General features: G+C 46.7%; 1 protein-coding gene across 4 annotated transcripts in view; it reads left to right on the top strand.

Moving 5' to 3' along the window:
* The window catches only part of SRF (serum response factor), a 36987-nt gene extending 22904 nt beyond the window's left edge, over positions 1-14083 (top strand). For 2 of the 4 annotated variants that reach the window (XM_082252149.1, XM_082252148.1), the window contains exons 4-8: positions 5616-5844; positions 7246-7365; positions 7861-8043; positions 8200-8276; positions 13828-14083. In XM_082252149.1, the coding sequence (XP_082108275.1) occupies positions 5616-5844; positions 7246-7365; positions 7861-8043; positions 8200-8276; positions 13828-13923 (705 nt within the window). In that variant the 3' untranslated portion in view covers positions 13924-14083. The remainder of the gene's footprint in view (positions 1-5615; positions 5845-7245; positions 7366-7860; positions 8044-8199; positions 8277-13827) is intronic. The other 2 variants (XM_082252150.1, XM_082252151.1) reach the window with 2 other exon arrangements.
* Positions 14084-16804: the final 2721 nt, after the last annotated feature.

Genomic DNA, 16804 nt, shown 5'->3' with positions numbered 1-16804 from the left:
TTGGCCATGTCTCTGCTTCCTCCTTAGAGGATTGGACTGACAGCAGCAGGAGCCAATGGCTCCGGGTGCTGCTGCTGCTTCTGAGACTTGGAAGAGGTAGGGAGAGCATGCAGCCCTGGATTGAGAGAGGACTCGGGTAAGTCTGGCTATACAATTTTAAATGTAAAATTTTCCTTTTTAGATTTACCAAAACCATATAATAGGTCAAACCTAAATGCTTTCAATTTGTATGCAATCAAGCAGGCCCTTTTTACTAGATAGTTGAAGGTAAATCTGAAGGAAATTGAATAAGAAAATTGTGTAATTTATGGCCAGCTTAAAGTGATAGTCTAAAGCCCCGTACACACGTACCGATCGTCGGCCGAACGATCGGCCGTCTTTTGTCCAGGGCTGTCGTGTCTGTTGAAAAGTGCAAAAGACTGCACACGAATTTTGTCGGCCAACAGCCGACTGCAGAAGTGATGTCATGTAATGGTTAACTTTCCATGTGTTTTTTCTTTTCTGAGCATGCCCAGTCTTGCAAATCTGCTGTCTGTCGGCCGAAATCTGTACTGACTGGCGAACAATCGGCCGTTCTGGTGTCGGCATACAAAAATTTTAATGCTTGCACGACAGATTCTGTTCGGCCGAAAGAGCGCTGTCAGAAGCATCATACTAACAAGCCGAAAATCAGCTGATCGTTCGGCGGCCGAATATTTTCGGCCGCCAATCGGTACGTGCGTACGGGGCTTAAGTTTGTTTTTTTTTTTTCAAACCTTTAATGTTCTGCTTTGTGCAGTTGGTTTTGCACTGATCCTCCTCTTCTCGGTTCCCCCACTGGCGCTCCTGGCTCAACCCTCCTACCAAGTGCCCCCCCCCCCCAGCAAACACCTTGCTGTGGGGGCAGCCGAGCAGGCTTGCGCCCGAGCCGCTGCTGTGCGCGTCCGTTCTGAGCCGCTGCTGTGCGCGTCCGTTCTGAGCCGCTGCTGTGCGCGTCCGTTCTGAGCCGCTGCTGTGCGCGTCCGTTCTGAGCCGCTGCTCTGCGTGATCCACCTCCACCCCCGCTCCTTATTGACTCACTGGCTCTGATTTGAGTCAGTGACTCCGCTGTCACAGCCAATGAGGGAGAGCCGGGGCTCTCATGCACATCGCTGGATCGTGATGGGGTGGTAATTATTCAGGGGGCTGCTGCACACAAAGTTGCATGAAGTTAAAAACCCTAAATCCTTAAACACTTGAAGTCTTTTGGGAAGGTAGGGGGTCCACAACAAGTAGTAAAACTATTTTTTACCTTCGTGCAGGGAATACATTGGGGTAAAAAAATGTTTTAACTTTAGAACCACTTAGTTATCTGTGCCCCCACCAAGATATTAGTTTCATATTTCTGACACCGTACCAGAAGTGGTGTGGAGGTTGTTGGGACAGGAAGGCACGCAGTATATCTATCTAACCCATCTTCACTGTGCTACGAATGTTTTCATTTGCTTCCTCTCCTGACGGGAACTGAGGCTATAATCTAATTAACGGCTAGGTTCACACCTGGGGGGGGGGGGGGGGGGGGGGGGTTGTTTGGTGGAGGCACATGAGCCTATTCATTTGAATGGGCTGCCATGGCCCGTGAAACGCAGGAAAGTCCCTGCACTATTTAAATCGCAGCCTGCGAGGGAAGGTATTTCCCCCCCTTCGGGCATTGTGCCATTAGGATTAATGGCACCCGCCCGCAGATCCTGCGTTTCGCTGTGTCGGTGATTGGAGCTGCGGGAATTTGTGTGCATGCTCTGCAGTGGCACCACCTGCACAGGTGTGAATCTAGCCTAAAAGAGGCTGACAAAATAAGTTGGGCATCAGTGTTCATCTGGAATCGATCTACAATTTGAAATCTAATCAAACTAAATTAGAAAATGAAAGCAATTGTAGCACCCTCCCCTAGTTTGGTTGCCAGGCTAAATTTGTTTTTTTGCTTCATTGTAATCAGTGGAGCAGTGATCTGTTTTTTGTCTGGTCTGGGTTTTCACACTGGGTGTTTGATTTCTCTCGTCTGCTTCTGGTATAAGCTTCCAGAATATTCGGCAGGGAGAGTCAAATGATCAATATGACTAATTGTCATACCCCAGCCAATCCTTGGATGGAGGCCCACTGATAGGTGGCTGGGTGTATGGGGGGGGGGGTGCAAGAAGATACATGTGCAGGATAGGGACTCATAGGCTGTTTCTAGTACTGATTAAATTGATCACTGTGCAGTTGGGACAATAAGAGATCTAAAGGCAAATTTCTTCATCGTGGAGTAAGGAAGGGTTATTACCCCCATCGTGTGTTTTGTTTTTTTTTTTTTTTTGCAGTCTTTTTACACTTTGTGACATTTCTCTCACTTCCTATTTTGGTTAGGAGACAGGAAGTGAAGGGAAATTTCCTCCAAAGTGAGAGAATCTGACACTAGTAGTGTCCCCATTGGAAGATTTCTCCTCTTTTCCTGTTCTGGGGACAACCCAAAATTTTGGTATTTTCTTTTACTTTTGTTGATGACGGTAAACGGGATGAATAGAGGGGGGTGTGTGTGTATATTAATCTAATATATATGTATGTTCTTGTTTTGTTTTTGTTTGTTTTTTTTTTTTTTTTTGCCTTTGAATTACACTTTAAATTGCAAAATGCTTAAACATGTGGCATGGCGGCAGTGCATCGAGTGCCGGTTCACATATGTGCGACTGCGGCGATCGCATAGAATATCGGAGCGCACTGCTCCTTCCTTACATGCGATCGGGTGTGCGGTGCGAATTCAGCTATACACTTTGTATGGCTAAATTCGCACTGTAAAGTCGCACAGGATCCTTTTTTTGAGCCGCATCAGGATTGGATCGCACAGTGGTTCACACTTGTGCGATCCAATCCTGTGCGAACTGTAAGATCGCACTGCGATAAGCGATCAAACTGGGGGTGTCGTTAACAGTACATTGACACCCCCAGCGTATCGCATATGGCAGTGTGAACTGCCAGGGGTGCGTTTTGCGATGCTGGAACAGGCTGCAAATTCGCAGCCTTCCCGCATCGCATAAGTGTGAACCGAGCCGGACATTGCTTCACCTGTTTTGTTAGTGTGCTAGCTGCAATGCGTTACTTACACAATCAAGCCCCCCCCCCCATGCTGACCCCAACCTATTTGTTCGTGTGTGTGTGTGTGTTTGTTTTTTTTTTTTTTTTTCTCTCGCTTGTACCAATTTACATTTTAAGTTGATAATCAATTATGCTAGATATCAGAAGCCTGGCACTGGACCTGTCTGCAGTCACCACTGTGTCTGATCTAGAATCCAACTCTGCCTGGGATTGGATAATAGACAAGCCACCTATATAGGTCATCTGAGTGTTTAACCCCCATGTAAGCTTGTTCATTGTGTTCAGCAGTATGCCAAGCGGTAGAACTCCTTGCTGGCTCTGGGTGCCAACCATTTCCTCCCAGCCCTTTTAACAGGTTCTAAAATGCCCTTAGGCAAAGCAGGTATTCCAATCATGTGACCGCTGAGATTGGCAGTCACAGCGGTCGCATGATCGGAATGCTCCCCAATGCAAGCATGCATCAGGAGCTTTTCTTTACCTGCCGGCTACTGTGCTGGGAGTGCGCATACTGCATAGCCAAGTGCCTACATTGGGATGCATTTATGCGGCCGCTCAGCGTTGAAGACCACAATGGCAGAAAGAGCTTTAGATTAGCTGTTCTTCCTTTAATGTGCAGACATTGCATACAGAGCACTCACTACAAAAACAGTGTGGAGTGCGCTGCACAGCGCCGTGTAACAGGACTTCTTGTGTAAACTGGCCAGGCATGTATTTGTTTGTGTTCGATCCCTTCCCTGGGTTGGAGCATTTTAGGGGGGGTGGGGGGGAGTTGTCTTCCAGCATGAAAAGAGAATGATGGATTGGGTGGTATGCAGCATGTGTAGGCTGAGCTAAGGACAGAGTGTCCCCATCATCACATGCTGCTTCTAAATTGATTCTGATAGCATTTATCTTCACTCTGCACCGTGTCGGTTGTCTTTCTGAGATGCCAGCATTGCCCTAACACAGGAGGTCACTGTGCTGTAACATAAGCTGTCTTCTGTAGATCTCCTTCTGATGTACTAATGTACGTTTGGCTTTTCTCTTTTTTTGAGGTTATGGATTTAAAGTGGTTCTACAGGCTTTTTTCCCTTTAATGCATTGTATGAATGAAGGTAAAAAAACCTTCTCTGTGCAGCTTCCCCCCCCCCCCCCCCAAGACTTACATGAGCCCTATCTTGATCAAGCGATGTGCACAAGTGCCTCAGCTCTCCAGGAACTCTGCCCCCTCATTGCAAGCTTCTTGCTCTGGGGGGCACTCAGCAGAAGGGGCCAGGAGCACCAGTGGAGGGCCCCAGAAAAGGGATCGGCGCTGCTCTGTGCAAAACAATTAATAGAACAAGTCATTTAAAAAAAAAAAAAAAAAAAGACTGACAAATTCTGCAGTTCGCTTTTGCTCAGAACTTCACTTGTGTTTTCTGTAGGTGACAGGATGAGGGTCGATGCTCCTAAAGAGTCTCTTTACCTACCCATTCCTAAACACACCCCCCCCCCCCCCCCCCGGGTCGTCTTTCACTGCTTGTGCCACCATGTTTATGATGGAGAGGCCTCCCTGGCTTTTCTGGGTTCAGCCTCCAGAGAACACAATGCTGGGCACCTACATATCCTAAGGCATAGCGAGCACGGTGTACTTCATTCGCCTTGGCCAGTGGTATCCAAATGCAGCCATTTGCCTTTATCTGGCCCTTGGGGCACTTTTTCCTTCCACTGATGCAAACAATGGGCCATAATTGTTACTGGCGCCAGTGACGGGGCCGCTATTCCTCCTCCTGGCGCCAGTGACGGGGCCGCTATTCCTCCTCCTGGCGCCAGTGACGGGGCCGCTATTCCTCCTCCTGGCGCCAGTGACGGGGCCGCTATTCCTCCTCCTGGCGCCAGTGACGGGGCCGCTATTCCTCCTCCTGGCGCCAGTGACGGGGCCGCTATTCCTCCTCCTGGCGCCAGTGACGGGGCCGCTATTCCTCCTCCTGGCGCCAGTGACGGGGCCGCTATTCCTCCTCCTGGCGCCAGTGACGGGGCCGCTATTCCTCCTCCTGGCGCCAGTGACGGGGCCGCTGTCTATTCTTCCTCCTGGCGCCAGTGACGGGGCCGCTGTCTATTCTTCCTCCTGGCGCCAGTGACGGGGCCGCTGTCTATTCCTCCTCCCTGGCGCCAGTGACGGGGCCGCTATTCTTCCCCCTAATGCCAAAGATGTACAGTTGGCTTCCACTGATGCCCGGACAATTTTTCGCTTCCACTGGTCACATTCCGACCCTGTAAGTCTGAAGCACAGTAAACTGGCCATTTGTTTAAAAATATTTTGGAGACCCTTGGCCTATGCAGATGATGTGCATGGTGCCACACTTTATTTTGGAAGGGGGTGGAGGAGAAAAGGTTAACAATCTACAGCAAAAAAAGAAGTTGGTGCTAATGTAGAGGGGGTACAGAGGGGAGTATTTAGAGGGTGAAAATACGCTTTAAGTTTTCTACCATGCATGTTTTGTTGTTTCTATATGTAGTAGTAGAGGCTTTCAAATAAATGTACCGTCTCTTCCTTTTTTTACTAGGACTCCCTAAAGCCAGCCTTCACCGTCTCTAATCTTCCGGGCACTTCCACCATCCAGACGGCACCCACCACATCCACCTCTATGCAGGTTACCAGTGGGCACTCCTTCCCTATTACAAACTATCTGGCACCTGTCACCAGTGCCAATGGAACTGTTCTCAAGACAGAAGGCAGTGCTATAAGTTCTGGAGGTTTGATGCAGCTGCCCACTGGCTTCACACTGATGTCTGGTAAGCCACATCCCGGGGATCTAGACTGTTCTGATCACATCTGGCTATACAGGTCTTCCCATTCGAGTAAGCAATCATTCTGTAAAATACTCCAAACATTGTTTAGAATTGTTAAAGTAGAACTATAGGCAAAACTTTATTTTTTTGGATAGAGTAATGGGACGGGAGTGTTAAACCCTGGTTGGGGTGTCGTCAGCCCCCCCCCCCCCCCCTTGTGTTTGCACATAGGGGAGATTTACCTCCACTTCCTGTCCCATAGCCAAAACAGGAAGTGAGAGGAAATCACTGCTAATTAGAGGAATACCTTAGGGACCCCCAGACCATCATAACTAGTACCTCCATTGGAAGATTTCCCCTCCTAATAATTTTCTGGGGACAACACAAAATTTATTTATTTTTTTATTTTTTTATTTTTTTTTTTTTTCTCTTTTTTTTCTTTTTTCTCTTATATTTTTTTTTTTTCCTTTTTTCTTGCGAATGGTAAACGGGACAAATGAAGAGGATTAATCTCCCTAATGTGAGAACTGACAAGTGCTCAAATCTCTCTCCACTCTATCCAAAACTAAAAGTTTTGCTTTTTAGTTATATTTTTATTGTGCCCAAACAGTACTCTGAAATTTATTTTTTTTGTCCGGAATTTATATGGATGCCTAGCAGTGCACTTCCTATGCCTAAGCACTGCGGCTCTGTAGCCTCAATTGTAAATAGGGTCTTGCCAGATTTGTAACATGATTTGTTGATATCACTACTGTGCCGCTCACTGTTCTCCTTGCTAGAGGCCTACATGAAGAAGCAAAGCTCTGCCTCTTCCAAGATGGCCACCTCCACACAAGGACTCAGGGTGCAGAACAAGGTATAAGTCAGTGGGATCAAATGCAGGGGGACCACAGCCAAATCTGCTGACTAATTGTTTGTCCTCTGTCTGCCTTTTTTTTTGGCACAGATTAGAGTTCTGTGCTTTAACCCTAAAGAGATTCTTTCCTCTAGGATAGTCCCCTGCCCAGGGGCCGGATGTAGCACAATTTCATTCACTGACACCAATGAAGGGGCACAGTTTCCAACGATGCCAATGAGGCATTTTCTACTTCCGATGGCCACAGTCCAGCCTCTCTGTCTCAAGTATAGTAAACTGTCCTTTTTTTTATTTAGAAAGTTTGGAGACCCCTGCTCTGACTTTAAACTAGTTGAAAATCCAGTCCCTTCCTGCACCTCCCTTGACAGTAAATATATGGTTGATAATTTTGTATGACTGCCCAGACTTTGTAGGGCTCATTTTTTTTTTTTTGTTGGCATCCCTTTTTCTCCAAATGTTTCACTTGTACTGTGGTGTCAAGACGATGAACGGTCTTGTAGACTGCCCCATTCCTGCTTCTCTGTGAAGGGATTGCTTTGTTTTTCCAGCAGGGGGAGCTGTAGCTCAGCAGGTTCCTGTACAAGCCATCCAAGTTCACTCGGCCACGCAGGCTTCTCCGTCCAGCGACAGCAGCTCAGATTTGGTCCAAACGTCAGCTAGCGGGACAGGTTTGTGCGACTACTGGCTGAAATCTTGCTGCGTGTGTGCTGATTGATGTAATTGCCGGCTGTCTGTGCACTTTTAATAAAAGCAGATTGGTCAGCCGTCTTGTATGGTATGTGTGCATATATGCAGTTTTTTGAAGCTGGCTTTGTTACATGCTCTGATTTTGGGGGGCTGAACAACTGTGCGCACCTAGACAACCGGCTGGTGAGATGAGCGTGCAAGAAGTTCTCTCATGTACGTTTAGATGTGATGTCCTCCACCCACGTGTCATTGAGAAATCAAACCGGCATTTGTAGGTAATATCCCTTCCTGTGTGAGATGCTTTTCCAGCATTGGCTGGTGTGTGTGGACAGCTGACCTTGTGTGTGAGGCTGATATGTCTGAAGGGTGGTATTGGCTGCCACTGTAGCCATAGGCTGGTGAGTGGTTAAGATATGATGACCATAAGTGCTATGACAGACAGCTCTCTTTAATGTACTGTCTGTCTCTTCCACTAGTGACCTTGCCCGCTGCTATCATGACTTCCTCTGTGCCCACCACAGTGAGCGGTCACATGATGTACCCCAGTCCGCACGCTGTCATGTATGCTCCCACTCAGGGTTTGGCAGATGGGAGCCTGGCGGTGCTCAATGCCTTCTCCTCGGCTCCACAGATGCAGGTGTCCCACTCGCAGGAGCAGGGTAAGGCCTGAGTGATAACTGCATGCTGTATACTGGCACTCTTCCTCATCTACCCACAAACGTTTGCAGTGGTTGGGTGGGTCTTTTGATACTTCAGCATGGTGTGCATATCTTCTACAAGATGGTCTCTCTTAGACTGCTTTGTGTCTTTCACAGGTGGAGTACAGCAAGTTTTCCTCACAGCGCCACCTGGCACCGTCCAGATTCCAGTGTCGGCAGTACAGCTTCACCAGGTACATGGCGAATGCTTCCCTGTTCTGTAGTAAGCCCTTCAGTCTTTAGGGACCGTGTGTTAAATAGTCCTTGGGGACCTGCTGTGTGTGTGTGTTACCAAAACATATTCAAGCTATAGTTATATAATGGATATTGGTTGAAATTGCACACGTTTTCAGGGTATGTACATCCAAATACGGAGAAAGTATTTTCCTCAGCGGCGAGCGATCCGCCAATCCCCACTGAGCAGGCGTATGTCAGGTCTGTCTCCGCTTACTTTGCAGGGACGGACATGTCAGATCCCCGCCTGTCCTGTCCTTTTTTTCATCCAATCCTCCAGACGGAGTGAAAATGGGGTTTCCATGTGTCTGGAATTCACGGACAGGATTTGATGTCGGCGGACATGTCACCGCTGACATCCTCTGCTCTATAGAGGTGCATGGAGCAATCCGATCAGGTCTGCCTGAAAAACTGACAGGCGGACCTAATCGGAAAGCCTGTGTTAAAGGGGCCTTACAGCTCTTAATAGCCACTCCCCCCCTCCTCCCCCTCCTTTTAAGGAACCAAAAGTAATAAGACAATTGAATCAAAAGCTGTTTCATGGCTAGGTGTGGGCTACTCCTTCGTTATTTCTTAACCACTTCAATACCGGCCCATAGTAAATTGACGTCCTGAGTTTAAAGCTAAATACCGGTGTTATGGCAGCAGATAGCTGCCATAACCCTGGTATTTTTTTAAACTGCAGGCGATGGGCTTTCCGATAAGGGTGGTCCCAGCGGCGGATTCGCCGCGAGATCACCCTCCGGGATGGCGAAAGGGGTGCCCCCCCCCCTCCCGCCGCGTCCCGGTCCTTTTCCCTGCTTACCGGACCCGCCGGCAGCGGGGAAAACGATCGGGTCCCGGATCCTCACAGACAGGATGTTGAGTAAGGGCAAGCTTGCCCTCACTCGACTCTATTGTCTTGGAGGACCGGAGCGACGGCAAACATCGTTGCCGAGCAACCGGCTTAAAGGTCCCTTTTTTTTTTTTTTTTTCCATCTTTATTAGTGTACTTGTGAGATCTGAGGACTTTTTGACCCCAGATCTCACAAAAAAGAGGTCCTGTCATGCCTATTTCTATTACAAGGAATGTTTACATTCCTTGTATTAGAAATAAAAATGATAATTTTTTTTTTTTTTTTTTTTTTTTTTTAAAACGGTGTAAAAATAAAAAATAATAAATAAAATAGTAAAAAAAATAAAGCATCCTGTCCCCGTTGGCTCGCGTGCAGAAGCGAACGCACACGGAAACCCCGCCCACATATGTAAACGGTGTTCAAACCACACGTGAGGTATTGCCGCAATAATTTGAGCCCTAGACCTCCTCTGTAACTCTAAGATGGCAACCTGTAGAAATTTCTAAAGTGTCGCCTATGGGGATTTTGAAGTACCAAAGTTCGTCGCCATTCCATGAGCGTGCGCAATTTTGAAGCATGACATGTTGGGTATCTATTTACTCGGCGTAACATTATCTTTCACATTATGGAAAAAAATTGGGCTAACTTTACTGGATTCTTATTTTTTAATTCAAAAAAGTGATTTTTTTTTCAAAAAAAATTGCGTTTGGAAGACCGCTGCGCAAATACGGTGTGATAAAAAATATTAGAATAATCTCCATTTTATTCTCTAGGGTCTCTGCTAAAAAAAATATATAATGTTTGGGGAATCTAAGTAGTTTTCTAGCAAAATCAACTGATTTTAACTTATAAACACCAAATGTCAAAAATAGGCCTAGTAGGCAAGTGGTTAATCATTTCTTCATCATTTCTTCATCAGTTAAGCAGGTAAAGGGTCTGGAGTTGACTTTAATGGCTCGTTTCCACTGAGCTTTCTGGTACGGTTCGGTACGGTACGCTATTTATGCCGTATCCATTATGAATGGTACCCTAATTCCGAACCGTACTGTACCACTTTTTGGTACCCTTTCGTTGGGGTACCAAGCACATTAGTACCGTACCAACAGGGTGGAGCTACACTCTGCAGAACTTTGATTGGTTGACAGAGAATCGTCTATCACAGCTTTCCTGCTACACCACGCCTATCATGAAAGGGTACTATTGGCAGTGGAAACGCAATGTGTACCGTTCCGAACCGTACCGTACTACTAGGCAAAAGTGTGCTATTTGCATTCGGAGTCCATTGCTGTGAACCTACATCATGTAGGTTCAACTGAGCTGTCTATGCAAGGGAAACGGGCCATTGTAAGGCTTCAAAAATTAAACCAATCCATCAGATGGCAGCAACATTGGGAGTTGCCAAATCAAGTTTGCTGCTTTTACACAGGTTTTTTTACCTGCATGCATAAAGGTAAAAAGCCTTGAGCCTTTACAACTCCTGTAAGTTTCCGAAGTACAACACAGTACAAAAAGGTGGTAAATAAAACTTTGAATAGATGGTATGATAAATATTACTCCATTAAAAGAAGAAAAATTCTACTCCCCTAGCTGGGGATTGATGCTGCATCCACCTATTTCGAAGACCAAGAACTGAGCGATCAAAGACTGCTGACTGTTCGTTTCTCAGTCTTCATTGAGCAGATAGACTGGGGGCTGTGGATGAGTGCTGTCACTGAGCGGCTCTCTGAATCAGCTGCCAGTCTAGGCATCTAGGTGGATCCTGACTGTAAAGTCAGAATCGCTCCACAGCCTGGACAAGCTAAGTTAAATTAGCCAACAGCGGGCTTTAACCCGGTGTCAGCTGAAAACTGGTCAGAGTGCAGATCGAACTTTACTCCTGCGAACCATAGGAAAAACGGGGTAAAAAATCACTAATTTTTAACCACTTTACCACTAGATTTTGCTGTCTTACGTCTGGGCCACTTTTTGCGATTCGGCACTGTGTGACTTTAACTGACAATTGCGCAGTCGTGCGACGCCACACCCAAACGAAATTTACGTCTTTTTTTTTTCCCCACAAACAGAGCTTTCTTTTGGTGGTATTTGATCACCTGTGCGTTTTTTTTTTTTTTTCTCGGGACTGCGACATTGCGGCGGACAGATCGGACCCTTGACTGACATTTTTGACACTTTTGGGGCTACCAGTGACATTACTGCAGTGCTATATATATATATATATATATATATATATATATATATATATATATATATATATATATATATATATATATATATATATATATATATATATATATATATATATATATATATATGAGATGTGTGTATATATGCACTGTTACTGTAAAAATGACACTGGCAGGGAAGGGGTTAATTTTATTGGAGAAGGAGGGGTTAATGTATGCCTGGTGCTTACTGACGTGTACAGGGGGAGGTGACTGAGAGACACAAGGACAGATCCAGGGTTCAGCTATGCTGAACCCTGCAATCTGACCCTGACAATCTGACCCTGCCTGTCACTTAGGAGATCCGCCCGCTTGTGTTTACACAAGTGGGCGGATCTCCACACTAGATCCGCGACGATCGGGGAAGAGCAGCGGCGATCGCCGCCGTTCCTCCCCTGGCCCAACTCTCACTGTGACTGGCGAGAAAGGGGAGTGTCTGACGTAGATCTACGTCGTCGGACGATAACGAGCCACTTTGCCGCAGTACTATTACCGTACGCAGATGGCAAGTGGTTAATACAAGCAGAGAAGATGGACTGAGGTAAGAAAAAAAAATAGGAGAAACCTTAACAAAATTGGAAAATGGGCCCTTTGCAGGCATGAAAAGTGTTCTGTTTTAAAACATTGTAACTATGTAGTTATGTGTTGGAGGCATAGATAACCAGGAAAGGGATGAGAAGTGACAGAAGTTGGGCTAAAGACCCCCAAAATGAGGGGGGGGGGCCAAAGTACGTTGATATGAACTCAACTAGACCAATAGAGTAATCCAGAAACTAGGAAATCGAAGACTACAATTTAGCAGCAGTCCAAAGATTTCCACAAGATTTGGTAAAGGATGTCAGATGTTAATATTCAAAGTATTCCTGAGGGTGTCTCTGGTGTATCAATCTGTGTATTGAAAGGTGATCATCATTGCATTTTTTTTTTTTTTGGAGTCTGGAAGTCTGACAGTAATTTCCATAAAGAAAGGCGGGGTGGACGCACAGATAAACCATGGAAATGACTTACTGACGTGGTTGAATCCTTAACCTCCCTGGCGGTCTGATTATGTCCAGATTTCTGTGCTAAAAGCGCTACATTGTTTTGCATAGAAATCTGTTTTACGTTTTAAAACTCACCTTCCCCCTGCGATTTCCCCCCGCCGTCCTTCCGCTGTGTGCTCGGCCGATGCCGGCACCTGTCTTCCGGTTCCCTTCCCTGTGAGCGTTGCGACGCAGGGGGGTGGAACTGGCAGCAAATTCATAAATGTAAATACACTAAATGAGATGATGGAAAGCTGTGATCCTAACGGATTACACTGTATCATCCAATTTCACCACAGGATTTCATCTGGTGACTTTTCCAGTGCCCTGCCTGTGTTTTTCCAGTGCTTTGTGCCTGGAAAATGGAGAACGGCTGCCTGAAAAAGCGTTCTTTTTGTGCAAAAGCACTTTTAGACAAACTGGAAAACAGCGAAACGGAGTTACTTGAAGAACTGAGCGATAGCGTTTCGTGGGAAAATTCGTCATCAGTTACGGAAAGTGACGACAGCGACGATTCTGATGTCTTTCTGGCACATTTCTCCGTTGGAAATTCTGAAGAATTATTTGATATTCTTCCCAAATTCCACAATCTATGTGCCAGAAAGAGACATCAGAATCGTCGCTGTCTTCACTTTCCGTACCGGATGACGAATTTTCCCACGAAACGCTATCGCTCAGTTGTTCAAGTAACTCCGTTTCGCTGTCGCTGTTTTCCAGTTTGTCTAAAAGCGATTTTTGCGCAAAAATGCTTTTTTGGATGCCATGGTCGTTCTCTATTTGCCAGGCACAAATTACTGGAACAGTACAGGCAGGGCACTGGAAAAGTCACCAGGTAAAATCCTGTGGTGAAATGGCATGATACAGTGTAATCCTTTAGGATCACAGCTTTTGTATCTCATTTGGTGTATTTACACTTTTGAAATTGACAGGTACCCTTCCCCACTTCATTCGGACCTTGCCGCAGCGAGGTACATCAGAAGTTCGGCCTCCCTCTGCTTCCAGGCCAATTACCGGGCGCTTTGCACGTGTGCAATAGGGACCCGGCCATGATGCAGCAACGCTTCACCGTCGGGTTCCCTTACAGGAAGTGGCGGTGGCATCACCCGACAGCTGATGGAAACATCGGCTGCCTTGCCGACATCGCTTGATTCCTGGACAGGTAAGTGTCCTAATATTAAAAGTCAGCAGCTACAGTATGTGTACAGTGTGTAACTGCTGACCTTTAACTTTTGGAGTAGGGGGAGCGGAACTCCGCTTTATGTCAACTTTGAAGCTGCATTACAAGTCAGAAAATAACCGTAAAGGGAAAGAGCTTGTATTTTTGTTCCTTGATGACAGGGTCTTCGTAGGGATCCTTATTCCCGAACCCCCTCCCCCCTTCTCTTTCAGTCTTGCATGTGTTACATGTGTAATATCTGTTCTGTCCTGCAGATGGCAGTCATCGGACAGCAGACGGGCAGCAGCAGTAATCTGACGGAACTGCAGGTGGTGAATTTGGACACTGCACACAACAGCAAGAATGACTGACTGCTGTATATGGGGAGCCAACACCGGGCCCCCAGGCGGTGACACACAACATGGGGAGTCAACACCAGGGCCCCAGACGGTGACACAATACAGACTGCAACACCTATTTATTGATGCCTTTTTCACATTTTTTTTTTTTTTAAAGACTTTTTTTGCTTGTGTGCAAGCTAAAGAGGCTCACAGTGGGAGGGGAAGGGGGGTTTACAATGTGGCTTTGTTTATCCCACCCAGATATCAGCTGTCACTCGGTTGCCTCTAGGGATTCTGGGAGTTGGTGAATTGCACTGAATGCGATGGGGACATGCACTCCTGTAGTCGGTGGGGACTGAGCATCGTCTCTGGTGGAGCCCCAGCAAGGCCACGCATAGCAGAGAAATAGTTTTTATTAAGGGAACGCAGAGGAAGGACTACAAATCCTTTTATTTTTCTAAATGTGGATTCTCAGTATTTATGTAAAGTGTCAGGTTCTCTTTTGGTTCCTGCATATAAAAAGGGGGAGGGGTGATATTTTTATCAGCTTCTTGTATAGCAAATGGTTTTGTGATCAAGGATTGTTTAATCCTTCTCTGCCAGTCCATATCATGGTTCTGTGGTCTGTCATTGAAGAGTTAAATGTAAGTTCACTCAGATGGCACTACAGGAGTTGCGAAATCGCAGCTGTCAGTATTTTAAAGCCTTTTCTGATCACATGTACTGTATTTCTGGGGATGATTGGATCATTCAGGAACTTTATCATGAATGGAGGCCACGCCTCTCTGCATATCACCGGCAGCTGACTGCCTGAGTACTGCAGAGCCCCATGTGAGTCAAGTCAGTTGTTTTCAGCCATGGAGAGAATGTGGTTTGATGGTACTCCTGTATGACTGATTGTAAAGTCAGCTGTCCATCTCACCAACTCCCGACATGATCTACTGTATCGGTCCCCATCTGCCTCCCCTCAGGGCATTCTCTCATCCATCCAATGTACCCAAATCCTGGGTATGAATTCCTGATGTGGTACATTAGAAATGTACTCCTGCCATTCATCACCTACAGGTCTGTCATCAGTATGGCAGTCCATGAGTGTGGAAAGGATGCCCATGGACATTAGATGGGTCTCCTGATCTGGAAATGAAAGCTGAGATCCACTCAAAAGGGGAAAGGTCTGCCTCATACCCCCCCCCCCCCCGCCACATTTGGCACCTTCTGGGGGGCGGGGGAAGGCGCGGAGGACCTGCTCCCACTTCTGGCTTATTTCGGCAAAGTGAGCCTCCTTTCCTTCGCCCCCCTTGCAGCCAGCCCATTCACAAAGTGCAGCAGGAAACCAGCTGTGAAGCCGCAAGGCTTCACTGCTTATTTTAGCTTGGCCAAGGACACCCCTGGATGCCTGGACAGGTAAGTGCCCTAATGGCAAAAGTCAGCAGCTACAGAATTTTTAGCTGCTGGCTTTACTCCATGGGGGGGCGACTCGACTCCTCTTGAATGTCTATAGGGCACCAGAAGACACACTGGCCAGCTTTTCAATCACCCACATCCCCTGCATGCTAAGCTGGTGCCTGAGGTGTCTACATTGCTGCTTACCTGCCCACCTTTACAGACCAAGTATATATGTGCATGCATTAATAGTCGTGTGACCATTTCAGCATCTCCAGCCATGAAGGGCTGCATAAGCCGATGCATTCTGTCAGTGTGATTTACCTGTCGGGCAGGACTCGCATGTGCAGTAATCTACAAACTAGGTCAGGTGTACATTTTTAGCCCAATCTAAATTCTGCTGCAAACCAAGACTTGAATATGGCTCATAACTTAAAGTGGAGTTCCAGCCTTTTCTGTGTCTTAAGTCAGCAGCTACAAAAAGTGTAGCTGCTGACTTTTAATAAACACACTCACCTGTCCCACGGTCCAGCGATGCGGCCGCCCGAAGCCTCGATCCTCTCCCTCTGGTCTTGCCGGTGTCACTGGTGTGGGCACCCGGCTGTGACAGCTTGCGACTTCACAGCCAGTTACGCACTGCGCATGTGCGATTTGTGCTGCGCATCTTGATTGGCCGGCAATCTTCTGGGACCTTTGACATGTCCCAGAAGATTGCTGGGAGGGAGGAGGAGAGGAGAACTTCCGCTCAGGGTGCCGCGGCGCTCCGAGCGCAAGTGGGAGGGGTTACCTGTCAAAACTAGGTGCCCCCCAAAAAAAAGACATGCCAAATGTGGCATGTCAGGGGGGTCAGGACTACCTAAAGCGGAAGTTCCATTTTTCGGTGAATCTCCGCTTTAAGAAAATCTGTGAACATTTTCTTACCGTTTTCATATAGTGTGTATACCACTTTTTGACATCTGGTTCTGACTCTTCGTGTGAAAATTCCCAAAGGGACAAACTCCCAAATATTTCTTGTACTGGAGCAGAACAAACGGTTTTGGTTTTTTTTTTTTTTATGTGTATTGTTTTCATACAGGAAGAATCAGAAAAGAGACTGCGCATAATCAGAAACCATAAACAAAAAAAATAAAAATCTTTGTTGTGTTAGAATTTTTGTTCATCTGTCCTGAATCATGCTATGAAACGAGGAAAATCAGACAATCGTTTGCCCAATTTTCTTGTAGTATGTACCCCACGTTAGATTCCTCATCCAGCAGATCATGTCCTGGGGGGTTAGGTGCCACCTCTACATCATCTCCAGGTCACTTAAGACATGCTGAGACTGTTTACATGTGACTTTCACCCCTCTTCTCGTGCCAAGTGCTGCTCTCCTTCAGCCAGCGATGTGTATTCTTGTACACAGTCAGGTAGAGGCATGTTCTGGGGGGGGGGGGGGGGGGGGGGGTTGGGGGAGCAGTGTATCCCCAGAGTTTTTTCTTTAACTACCCCAAGCAGGAGTTTCTTCAGTCTACTGCGCTTTGCAGAAGAG

This window comes from Pelophylax lessonae (genome assembly GCF_965119305.1).
Source record: "Pelophylax lessonae genome assembly, chromosome: 3".
NCBI classification, from domain to species: domain Eukaryota; kingdom Metazoa; phylum Chordata; class Amphibia; order Anura; family Ranidae; genus Pelophylax; species Pelophylax lessonae.
The sequence above is the reverse complement of the archived record's forward strand: the minus strand, read 5'-3'. Positions and strand labels throughout refer to the sequence as shown.